This window comes from Marmota monax, unplaced genomic scaffold, assembly GCF_021218885.2.
Source record: "Marmota monax isolate L192 unplaced genomic scaffold, Marmota_monax_Labrador192_F-V1.1 WCK01_AAM20220418_F8-fsc00114, whole genome shotgun sequence".
NCBI lineage: Eukaryota > Metazoa > Chordata > Mammalia > Rodentia > Sciuridae > Marmota > Marmota monax.
In genome coordinates, this window is record NW_026694943.1 from 2,571,253 (window position 1) to 2,584,242 (window position 12,990).

The following is a 12,990-nucleotide window of genomic DNA, read 5'->3' on the forward strand; positions in this document are numbered from 1 at the left end:
ACAAAAGTGAGGCGCTAATCCACTCAGCAAGACTGTGTTTCTAATAAAATACAAAAAGGGGCTAGAGATATTGCTCAATGGTTAAGTGCCCTTGGGTTCAATTCCTAGTACCAAAAAAAAAAAAAAGTGTTTCCAGCCTGGCCTATGCCTGCAACCTGAGTGATTTGCGAAGCTGAGGTAGGAGGATACCAAGTTCAAGGCCAGCCTGGATAATTTAGCAAGACTCTGTCTCAAAATAAAATTAAAAATGGGGGTGGGAATGTGGGGATATAGTTTTTAGTGGTAGAGTTCCTTGGGTTCAATTCCCAGTATTGCAGAAAAGAAAAAGTGTATTTTCAACTTTTGTTTATTTCATTAAAGTTCTCTGAAATGAGAGCTTTTGGCATTTATTCATTAATACTGGTAACATAAATATAAATTAATTAATAAAATATAAATTAATATAAATTTTAAAACAGACCAAAAATATAAAAACACTATTATGTACAATAATATTAAAAACAAAATTGTTATCCTTTCACTTAAGTGTTTATTAATCATCTATTATATAATATGCATACCTATTTCTTAAAAATAAGAAGGAAAAAAATGCCTAGTACGTCAATTAATGGTTTACTGAATAACTAATCCCCAAATGACTTCATACTATGAGCAAGACAAAGGAGTGTATACCAGTTAAAAAATATATAAATGTGCATATATATGTATATATATATATTTTATATGTGCAGACATGTATTTATATATTTTTTAACTGATACACAAACATGAAAGTTGTACAAATATGTAACAACAAATCCCATTGTTATATAAAATTATAATGAACAAATAGAAAGGAAAAGAGAAAACATCAAAAATTATATATTTGAAGAAGTATATTTTAGAATTTTCAATTTTTACCCAGGTTTATTTTATCATTTAATGACTATTCTATTTAATTTCAATATTTGAGTGGTACAATGAAGAATTATTCTTAACATAAGATTTAATCTAATAAACATGCTTTAAAAAAGAGGTGAATATTAAACAATTGAAATTCAATTAATATTTATGTTAAAAATAATGAAATATCCACTTTCCATTTTTTATAAAAGCACTTGATACTATAATGATAATGGAACGGAATTTATTCATTTTCATGTGTTATTATATCATTCAAAATTTAATCTAGAGGAAAACTCTAAACTAAATTTTTAATATTTTACAACTATCACAAGAGCCAGAAATAAACTTATAAATAAATATGCATTAAATATATGGCAGATCAACTATTTAAACAAACATAATCATCTTACCATCTCTAAAAGAATAGCTTGAGTTTTGGCCTCTTTTTCTGCCTTTATTTCTTCTACTTCTTCAGCTGATCTTCCTTTGAAATCATCAATTTCTTCATCTGCTCCTATTCGACCACTCTGTAAGGCAGAAGTTATTAATATAAATATTTAACAAACAAAAAAAATCTGAGAATCATGAAAGGTATTACGCTTCATTTACAAACCTCTGGAACTGATTTAAATTAATTCTATGACATTAGCCAGATTGGGCTTCTGATTTATTAGGAAATGAAAATAAACATCTATATAGATACTATTATCCAATTAAGTGCTGCTTGGAGAAGATAAATCATCTTAGAAATAAGCAAGCATCAATTTCAACCATAAAGATAAATTTGTCTTTGAGAAAGCCTCAAAAGCAAAAATTTATATCTTAAAATATCTGGGGGAAAGTCTGTGCTGTTCCACAGAAATTTCTGGTTCTAGCCTGGCTCTAGAGTATCTCCAGTTGAAAAATTCCCTCACAGGATGATTGTTTAGTTTGGCCTTGAAGTTATTCTCCTAACTAGAGTTAGATTAAAAAAAATCCAGATTCATATAAGCTTCCAGTGCTAAGGCTGTTCCAATGAAATAGATATTAAAAAAAGGAAGTCAGGGAAATAAAAAGATAACTAGAAAAATGAGTATCTCCGTGGAGTAGAAAAAGAACTCAACTCGTTCTAGTATAATTTATTAAGCAAAATAATCATTATGAAGAAATTAATTTATTATAGACTAAGAAGTTAAATCCATACAAATTAATATGCACATACATTCAATCACAAGAAGGCTCTACTTACATCCAATTGTTCCTTTGTGGGTTCTGGTGATTGATCAGGAATTATTAAATCAGGAGGGTCATCAAACGGATCATCTAAAATCACTGTGTGATTTATCCTTACAAAAGTCCAAGTCAAATGTTACATTAAATATTTCAAAATCTATATTTTATTTTCATAGAATAACTTAAGTATCTTTAATGCCAAAACCCCCATTTTGCACAAAGATATTACTAATTCACAGTACACTTTCACAATGAGTATTACCGGTTTCCATTTTTTGTATATATTTCTCTGCATTACTTCAAAGAAGCAAAGTAAATGTCTAAATCTTAGTAATTTTCCACATTTCTCAATAAATTGCTTTAAAAATGAAAGCACAGTAATTTTTCCTAACAAAATCTATTATAAATAATTAGTACAAGTAGCAGGACACAGTGGTGCACACCTGATATCCCAGCCACTTGGGAGGCTGAGGCAGGAGGATCACAACTTTGAGGCCAGGCCTTGAAACTTAGTGAGGCCCTAGGCAACTTAGTGAGATCCTGTCTCAAAATAAAAAATAAAAAGGGCTGGGGATATGGCTCAGTGGTTAAGAAACCCTGGGTTCAATTCCTGGTACCAAAAAAATTTTAAAAGGGCTGGAATATAGCTCAGTGCTTAAGTACCCCTGGGTTCAATTCTTGGTACCAAAAAAGGAAAAAAAAAAAATTAGTATAAGTAGAAAAATACAAAAGGTTCTTTTTATGCGTATTCATTTTATATTAATTCACATTTTGGAATTAGTCAAAAACTAGTCCTATGTGCACCAGTCTCGTCACACATCACAGTATTAAAACATTCTAATACATTCAAGATAGTGAATTGTAATAATACCTGATATCCTGATATGGTACAAAATCCTTGTCAACAAAAGTCTCATTAATTTTCTTAATTATGTCCATGCCTTCTGTCACTTCACCAAATACTGTATGAACACCATCAAGGTAATCTAGATTTTCTCCTGTAGTAATAAGAAACTAACAGAAAGACAAAATAAATACAAAAATACGTATGTGTGTGTGTTTTGTCAGCTAAATTGACAAAACACACACACACACACACACACACGAGTGAAACTCTACATTTACTGCACCAGTTCTTAAAAACTTGTTCCCAGAACTAAATAAAAAACAGAGTTTATATATAAGTTATCAACATGTACACAGATGTTTCCTCAATTGTTTAAAATGATTGGAAAAACCATGGCTCATTTTCTTCATGCATAAACAGTGAAAAACAATAGCACCTACCATAATAGATGGTCATGAGGATTAACCTTCCAATTAATCTATTTATTTATTTAATTTATATTTTTCTGTGGTGCTGCGAATCAATCTCAGGGTCTAGCACATATTAGGCAAGCATTTTACTACTAAGCTAGACCCCAAGCCCCAGTAATCTGTCTCCGTCTCTTTCTCTCTCTCTCTCTCTCTCTCTCTTTTTTTTTTTGGTGCTGGGCATTGAACCCAGGGCCTTGTGCATGCAAGGCAAGCACTCACCATCTGAGTTGTACCCCCAGCCCCCCAGCAATCGCTTATAAAATAGTCAAAGGGAGAAGAATGCAGCTCAGTAGTAGAGTGCCTGCCTAGCAAGTATGAAGACCTGAGTTTGATCATAGTATCACGAAAAAATAAAAAATAAAAATAAGTAATAAACACTGAAAGTGTCTATAAATGTGAAAAGTAATAATCATGAATAGGATTGTGGTTAATATTATTCTTCTTTGTACTTTTCTGTATTTTCTAAATTATTCACAATGGGCAGGGCTTATATTTAAAAGAAGAAAATAATATTTTCTGTTTTGCTTCAATCCCAGAGCCTTGTATATGTTAAGCACCTCCTCCACCCCTGAACTTCACCCTTAGATCTTTTCTTTTTTAAATTTTTAAAATTTATTATTATTTATACATGACAGTAAAATGTATTTTGACACTTCATACATAAATGGAGTATAACTTCTCATTCTTATGGTTGTACATGATGTAGTATATAGTTTTTAAAATTTTTTTTAGTTGTAGATAAACACAATACTTTTATTTTATTTGTTTTTTATTTTTATGTGATGCTGAGGATCAAACTCAGTGCCTCATGAGCTTGAGGCAAGTACTCCACCACTGAGCCACATACCCAGCCCAATATATTTTTTAATATAAGAAATATAGTGCAAGTTTTTTCTAATACATATCTTTGAATATGATTAACACATTCTTTCATTATTGAACAGTTTAAAAAGCTACTTTGTAAGTAGCTTCTAGTCCTTCATTTCTAAGCAAAGTTCATTTTACACACATTTCCTAACCTGAGATCCATGCTGATCACTGCCATTGTTCACCATGGACACAGTGCCTTTCTTCTTGTGCTTAATTCTTGGCACTTTTTCTGCCTCAAAAAAGCTTGCTTGATCACCATACAGCTGACTGGAAATACATATAATAAGGTTATAAAACATAAGTTCTGTCAAAATATAAATGTAGAAGTACTATAATATAGTATTACCAACTACTTCTCTATAGAAATGATACCATGATTCAAAAGACTCCTCTCTTTTACTAAAAACATTTAGAAACTTTCCCAAGTTTCCTACATTTTAATCATATTTTAATATGAAGACTTAAATATAAGCAATTCTAGTTTTCATTTAAAAATAAAAGAACCTACCCAAAAATAGACTCTCCTCCTCGGCCAGTCCCAGTAGGATCACCAGTTTGTATGATAAAATCCCTCTATAATATTCAGAAATTTTTGTTAATTGTCACAGAGTTTGATAGTTCCAATAACAAAGGACATGACTAACAACCACTAACTCACCTGTACATTGTGAATAAGGCAATAATTGTAATATTTTATTTTGCACAATTTCAGGAAATTCAAGCAGGCTGAAAGACAGTAAATATACAATTTATTATAGTAATCCACAAATTTGGTTTTAAACAAGTAAAACCACAGTTAGTACAATTTAATATCTAAATTACTATTAAAAGTAAAACAATAGTTAAATTCCAAAGTCAAGTGAACACAAATAGTTACAATACTAGATATCTAATAGCATAATTTATGCCCCTTAAATAGTAATATGGTAAAAAGTAGTATAAAAACTGTCACAAGGGTTCAAAAGAGAGACTGTTTCTAGATGAGGAAATTAAAAGACTCATGGAGGCTTTGGGAAAACATTCAAAGATCTGGACTATACTGGAACATCACATGGTATACCAAAAATATGAGCAATATTTATATGTCAATTAAAAATAAATATATAATAAAAGAACTGGGCTGGCAGAGAGTAAAAAGTGATCATTTCATGCTGGGAAGTTATATGGAAAAGCCTAGAAGTGGGAATTTAATTTTGCAAGGAGGGTGGTATCCAAAAGATCAGTCTAAATTCTACAATATTCTGGTATTACAAAATGAGAGATGGTGAAAATCTGGAGAGATGGTGCCCAAGGTGTTGGACAGTCTTCAATATCAAGTTTTCAATTGTTTTCTTGAAAATATTTCTGAACTCATTGTGAAGAGACAGAATTACAGGCTGGGGTTGTGGCTCAGCGGTAGAGCACTTGCCTGGCATGTGTGAGGTCCTGGGTTCAAATCCTAGCACCACATATAAATAAATAAATAAAGGTCCACCAACAACTTAAAAAAAATTCTTTAAACAAAAAAAGAAAAGAGACAGATGTAGTCCTTTTACTAGAAAACAAAAATAATGGACCTAGGCAATGACCATCAATGGCTGCCAAAATCTTTAGATGACAAACTGATGGAAACACTTTAAAGGCCTGAAACCACTGTCTAAGTTCAATATCACAAAAACAGCCAACCAGACGTCAAGTGCCTCCTAAATGTGATGTAGGCAAAAGTACACTCTATATGAAACATTCTTGCCCCAAACAAATTTGATGGAGGTTCTGAATCTAAACAATTTATAGAAAATAGAAGGGATAGAGGAATATGTTCAAAGACACAAAAGAGAAATAATCAGCCAAATGCCAAATGAAATTCTACAAAACAAATGACCCAGATTCTTTCTCAAGAATTTTTTCGGGGGAAAAAAAGGGTAGGGGGATACCATAAGCTAAAACATTTAAGAAATATATTAATTAATATATATAGGTATTATTGAGATCCTAGTTTAAATGATCACATTTTAAAAATCTTCAAGAGCTAAAAGGAAAGTTTAAATAATACCAAGAAATTATTTTTAACTTTTTAAGGTATAATAATGATTTGTGGGTTTTTTAAGGAATTATCTTGTAATTCAATAAATCCAGTGGAAGTGGTTTTATCATAAAGGAAACAAGACTGGGACTAGTTATGTGATGAGAACTGTTAAACAAAAATGGCCACGGAATATGAGACTTCATTTACATGACTTTCTCTACATTTATAATACAAAGTAAAAAGAGAAAAAGAGAGAGAGAGAGAGCACACATGCAGGAAAGATTGAATATACTATCAAATGATAAACAGGTATTCATATACCTTCAAATATGTATACATGTGGACTTGGGTTTTTGGTATTTTAGGCTACCTACACAGAACAACTGCTTTCTAATTATGTGAGATGGCCTTACCTTACCTTTAGTTCTTTACAACACTGGGAAGAGACCCATTCATTTTGTAAGATGCTGCTCTACAGGGACAGAGTCAATGGAACTTAAAGGAAAGCAAAACGAAGAGACAAAAAACACAAGTCTCATTGGGTAAGATGGCACATGCCTATAAACCCAGTAACATGGGAGGATAAGGCAGGAGATTTCAAATTTTGAGGTCAGCCTCAGCAAGTTAGTGAGACCCTCCCTCAAAACAAAAAATAAAAAGGACTGGGGATGTAGCTCAGTGGCTAAGTGCCTCTAAGTTCAATACCTAATACCAAAAATAAAAATAAAACAATCCAATTCCCTAAATCATCCTTTTGTGTGTGTGTGTGTGTTTTGCTTGGGTTTCAACTACAACATCTCTTGAACTCAGAGATTCAGTCATCCGTAAAGCCAAGCTTACTGCAATAACATAGGCAATTATTTTGTTTAAGCCAGTTTTAGTTGCATTTTTATCACATGCAAAGAGTCCTAGAATACAACACATTTATATGCATGGGCCACTACAAATAATCTCTTAAGTTTGTCTCAAAGTGGAAGACACTGTACTGGATACTCAAGACACAGAGATAATTAAGGTACAGTTTCTGCTCTCATTGCAGTACATTCTTGAGAGGAGATGAGACTTATATAAATAATTTCAGGACAATAGGTAAATGTCATAATGAGTGTCATATGACTCACAAAGCTACCTGAGGCAGAGCACAAGGAACAGATCTAACAGATCTGCTTAGGGACCAGGAGTGCTGCATAGAAGAGATCATGCTTGATCTGAGATTTGAAAAAGCAGGGTTCTCCAGAAGAAAAAGAGTGTAGCAGAACATGGAACGGGGCAACAGTAAGCGAACGGTAAAAACTATAAAGAATAAGTGTTTGCAGGGGACAGGCAACAGCTGAGTGTGGGGAGTAGGAGACACTCACTGTACAGCATTGAAGCCAGTTTCATCCTCTTTGATAAACTGCATTCCTTGGGGACAGGACCCAGGCTGTAACTAATTTCTCCTAGCCTCCAACTTCTCCTAAATCTGAAACATTCTCCACACTGCTGCCTATTACTTTCTCAAAGCAAGTATGCTACGCACGCAAGCATCAATCCTGTTTTTAAAACCTTCTTTCCAAGACTCTGATCCTCAGCATGGCACACAGAATTATTCAGGATCTGACCTAATCTTACCTGACCAGACTGCAAGTCTACCACTCCCCTTCACATACCTCCTTCCAAACTACTTGCCATTTCCCCAAACTCCAAGCAAACCAGGAGAAAAACCTTCATTCCCACTCATCTTTGAAAAAGCTAATAGATGTGTTCTCACTTCGCATCTCTCTACCCGGACTAAAAAATTACTCTCGCCTCCGGTTTCCATAGCAACTTACACGTTCCTCCACAACAATTTAAGAGTTCAGACGGATTCACGCACCGAAGTCTCCGAGGGGAGAATCAGACCATAAAGGGCAGGACGCCTAGGCTAGGGCTTAGCCCAGTGGCTTGCAGCCTCTGTCCACACCTCTGGGCACCGGCTTCTTCCCTCTAGACCGGATGCGATGCCAACACTCGCTGTGCCAAGCACATCCTCCTTGCTTTTAAGACTGAACTGATCACACACCAATGAATATTTGTTGTGTTCCTCTCAAGACAAGAGAAAGCAGAGTAAAACCACAAAAGCCACTGGCATGGCATAGGCAGCCCCCTCACCCCACACACCCAAAGGCAATTCATGACCGCAGCGCCCTGTGCCCGACGGGCCCACACAAGATGCAGGAGAAGCGCTGCCTAGGTTCAAACGAATTCTCCTCACAAAAACTTTTCTAAACAAGGCCCGCTAATGGAATAGTGTGGCGGCGGGCACCAGCAGCTCGAGCCAGTGGCCCCTGGAGACCTGGGGAAGCAGAGAGGGGAAATCGGGGAGACGGGCTCGTGGTCCCGGCCAGGGGTGAGCGGGGCGTGGGCCTCACCGCGCGGCCTCTCCTCCGTGTACAAGTCGATGACGACGTCGCCCAAAGTGGTCTCCAGCAGAACCGCCATGGCGCCGGCTCCTCCTCGGCAACAAGCCCCGGGAGGCGGGGGGTGGGGGGGGTGGGGGGGGCGGAGGACTGACAAGCGCGGCCCGACGTTTTCTACGCCACGCGTCGCCCTGGCCGCGACGCGTGCTTGCGTCATCTCCCGGCGCCACCGCCCTCTTTCGGGCTGCTTTTTCTTTTGGCTTGGTCAGCGCTTGACCAACCCCGCAGGAGTTTCTCTGTCGCGGCACGTGCACGTTTGAAAGTCCGGGTTGGCCCTTGCTGACCCGTATGCGAGCCTATCTCTCAGAGGATAACGCTATAAGATTTTTGTGCCCATCTTCAGAATAGGAAGGTTCTCCTGGCGGCGTGGTTGTCCCCGACCTTCTTTTCGACTCTCTTCTCATAGCTCTACATTGAGAATTCCAGGCCCGAAGCTCACCGTTTGTTACTGGGAAAGGTGATTAACAAGGAGTTTGTTTTTCCTGCGAGTACTGTCTAGCGACTAACCCTGGTAGTAGCCACACATGGCGAGTATAAAGTATAACTTCGTTAGATTTTGGAATAAGTATAATAAGTATAACTTCCTGTGTTCGACAAGCTAAAAAGTAACAGGCGTTACCCCCAAATCTCTACTGGTATGATGAATACTCTAGAAGACTTAAAACTAGTTTTGACTTCTCTTTGGGGTTTTGGGCCCTCCAATAACAGTTTTCTGTGCAAACTTTACTCTCCACTCTCCTGGTCTACAGACTTGCTCTCTTGTATGCATCCTTGCTCTCACTTTATACGTATCAATGTAAATCTGGGATGTGTGCTATGGCTGAGCATGGGCAATTCCAAGGAGGCAAAGAAAGACACGGGTTTTTGAAGGTAAAATGAAGGTTACGTAAATTGTTTTGAAATTATTCTATTCTAGAAAGACGAAACAAGGTGGTATCCGCCAAGGTAGACATTCTGGCAGAAATATTCTTTGTGGGGCTGGGGATATAGCTGTCTTGGTGTAGAGTGCTTGGCTCACATGAGCAGGCCCTGGGTTCAATCCCCAGCACCACACAAACACACACACACACACACACACACAAACTCACTTTTTTATGAAAGGTGTGCGGGTTAAGATCCTTGTAGATTTTCAACACAGGCATATGTTCCTGAGAGCCCTTCCTTTATGGTCTCATGACATCGTTTGGAATAAATATAACTTCATCTTGATCTAGCAGCTTTCACATCTAGAACCTCCAGTAACTTCTTATCTGACACTAAACCAAAGTTTTTACAATAGTTTACAGGCCTTACATGAACTCCTTCTACTCCATCTTCCTGTCTTCTTTCTTATTCCCCTGAAACTACACTAGCTTTTTTGCTGTTCCCTGAACACTGGGGACAAATACCTGCATCAGGGCCTTTTCACTAGCTGAACTTTCTAGTTGGAGTTTTCATCATCTCGTATGGTATTTAGGAATTTGTTTATCGTTGTTACAGTGTATATTCCAGAAATATAATAAACTTTGTTGCTTAATTCCTAGTGCCTACAGATTTTCCATGGGGAGTTTTAATTGGTAGATTTAAAACAAGCAGGCATGAGTTCCAGTAGGTCACACTATGGCTGAGAGTTGGTCACTATGGCTTATCTGCCCAGTATCTGTCTGGTATGGAGGTTAGTAGGGCCACTTGAGCAGGCTGCATCCAGCTGCCCCCTGTAGAGATGCTGAAGAGGGGCAGTTGTGTTAGACAGGTATCTGGATCATCCATACTGAAGAACTGGGTGGAGGTATAGAACTGGAAACCATGTAAAGGGTGACTGAACTCTGCTTCTGGTTTGAGAAAGTCCACCTTATATTCAGAATGGATGCCAAGGCCATGTAAAATTATTTACCTATGCATCTGGGTTACTATGACTCAAAATTATTTATACCTCCACCATTTAATTGTTGTTAACATTTGTCATAGATGACTTTCCCTTTTCTTTATTTTTTTAATATGACAAATTTTTTTCATCTTTTTAATGGTACTAGGGATTAAACCCAGGGGCACTTTACTACTGAGCCACATTTCCAGCCCTTTTTTGTTTTTTGTTTTTTTCATTTTGAGACAGTCTCACTAAGTTACTGAAAGCCTTGCTAAGTTTCTGAGGCTGGCCTAGAACTTGCAATTCTCCTCCTCAGCCTCCCAACTGCTGGGATTACAAGCATATGCCACCATACCCAGTCCTGACAAGATCTCTAACTAGGATACTCTTTCTTTTTAGAGCTGGGGATTGAATCCAGGGCACTTCACATGCTAGACAATAACTCTACCACACCCTTTCCCTGAAGGATATTTAGAGTACTAATCAAGCAAAATTTACAGTACACTTTTTAACATCCTTGGGAATGGCTCTCTTTGCACACCCTCAGGTTGTTGATACCAGTTAGCTGGGGTAGCAGACAGTAGGAGATGCATCTTGGATGTGATGCTTCTCTGTTTTTGTGGTAGTAAGAAGTAAATATCTACCACACTCTCCTGTTTCTCCATTTCTCCCAACCCAGTTCGTGCCAAATTTTCCAAATCAGTGAAGGAACATTTTATTGCTCTGTGTACGTGTGGAGGGGGTTGCTGGGGATTGCATCTAGGGCTTCATACATGTCAGGCAAGCACTCTACTAAATTATGATGTTTAACTTTTAATATGAACCAGTATAATATGTTGGTTCACAATGCCAGGGCTAAAATTCATGGCCCCATCACCATTCTTTAATTTGGGGCAAAACATTTAATCTCTATAAATGTTTTTTTTTTTTAATAATTTTTTTTTTAGTTGTAAGTGGACACAATACCTTTATTTTATTTACTTTTATGTGGTGCTGAGTATCAAATCTAGTGCATCACACATGCTAGGCAAGCACTCTACCACTTAGCTACAACTCCAGCCCCTATAAATATGTTTTGTATATAAAAAATGGAATCATAATTCATCACAATAAATGCTGGCTGCCACAATGATATTTCTGAATTGTTTTTCATATAAGAAGCATCATCCATCATGATGGGTCTAATAAAATTCACTTCTAAATTAATGGATGAGAAGTACACTGTAAAAGCAGTTTTTTAATATCTTAGAAAATATAAGATAAAATTTGTCAATGATTTTTAAGAGATGTGAAAAAGCATATCCTTGTTTCTTGCTCTCCTTATTATCCTCTCCTGGAGGTCTTCAGGAAGTTCAAAAATATACAGTTGAGTAAATATGGAAAAGAGGAGTGGAAATGTGTTTTAACATCAGTGCAGTGACTCACTCTATCCCAGAAATTGAAACCAGATACAAAGTGTCCCAGTCTTCCCTTTGGTATCCAGCCTGCTTTTTTTTTTTTTTAATTTTTTTATAGTTATAGATGGACAGCATGCTTTTATTTTATTTGTTTATTTTTATGTGGTGCTGAGGATCGAACCCAGTGCCTCACAAGTATAAGGCAAGAACTCTACCGCTGAGCCAAGCCCCAGCCCCCAGCCTGCTTTGAATTGCAGAAAAGCTGAATTCAAATTTCAAATATGGGAATGATGAAAATAACAAATCATTGGCTGAAGAAGGAAATAAATCATAGTTTGGGGTCCAAGGGTATTATCTGATGAAGGAATGAAGGGATTTTTTTTTGTGTGTGTGTGTGATGCTGGCCCAGGGCCTTGTGTATGTGAGGCAAGCACTCTACCAACTGACCTATATCCCCAGCCCCTGAAGATTTATTTTTAATACAACTTACATGCTGTTAGAAATTTTTAGACTATTTACTGTTACTTGAAAGATTATCTTCACTAAGTGGAAAGCACTTCGTGTGTACTGAACTACAGTGGATTCCTGTGTTAGGTGAAACTCCTTTTCATTGCTTTAATGATCAAGGAAGTCAAGTTGACATGTGCGGACACAAAAGATCAAAACACACACTATGCTGGTCTGGTTGCTCAAGACTGTAATCCCAGCAATCCCAGTGCTCTGGAGGCTGAGACAGGAGAATTACAAGTTCAAAGCCAGCTTCAGCAAAAGCCAGGCACTAAGCAACTCAGTAAGACCCTTTCTCTAAATAAAATATAAAATCAGGCCGGGGATATGGCTCAGTGGTTGAGTGCCCCTGAGTTCAATCCCCAGTATCCCCCCCAAACAACAACAACAACAAAAACCCACTGTAATTTAAGCAATGGCTGAGTTGGTTTACAGATTAATAAAAAAGTCAGGTATGCCAAGCTGAGTCTGATGACATTCTAATGGATAACAAGTGAGTGAAACTTTGTAACA

The 12,990-nt window shown here is 36.9% G+C and overlaps 1 protein-coding gene across 1 annotated transcript in view; it reads right to left on the minus strand.

Annotated features, from left to right (window-relative positions):
• Nucleotides 1-8,793, minus strand: part of Ppil4 (peptidylprolyl isomerase like 4) — a 34,958-nt gene extending 26,165 nt beyond the window's left edge. The window contains exons 1-7 of the mRNA XM_046427432.2: nt 8,680-8,793; nt 4,943-5,010; nt 4,793-4,857; nt 4,434-4,551; nt 2,969-3,111; nt 2,114-2,210; nt 1,296-1,412 (exon numbers count right to left, since the gene is read on the minus strand). Of these exons, the coding sequence (XP_046283388.1) occupies nt 1,296-1,412; nt 2,114-2,210; nt 2,969-3,111; nt 4,434-4,551; nt 4,793-4,857; nt 4,943-5,010; nt 8,680-8,749 (678 nt within the window). The 5' untranslated portion in view covers nt 8,750-8,793. The remainder of the gene's footprint in view (nt 1-1,295; nt 1,413-2,113; nt 2,211-2,968; nt 3,112-4,433; nt 4,552-4,792; nt 4,858-4,942; nt 5,011-8,679) is intronic.
• Nucleotides 8,794-12,990: the final 4,197 nt, after the last annotated feature.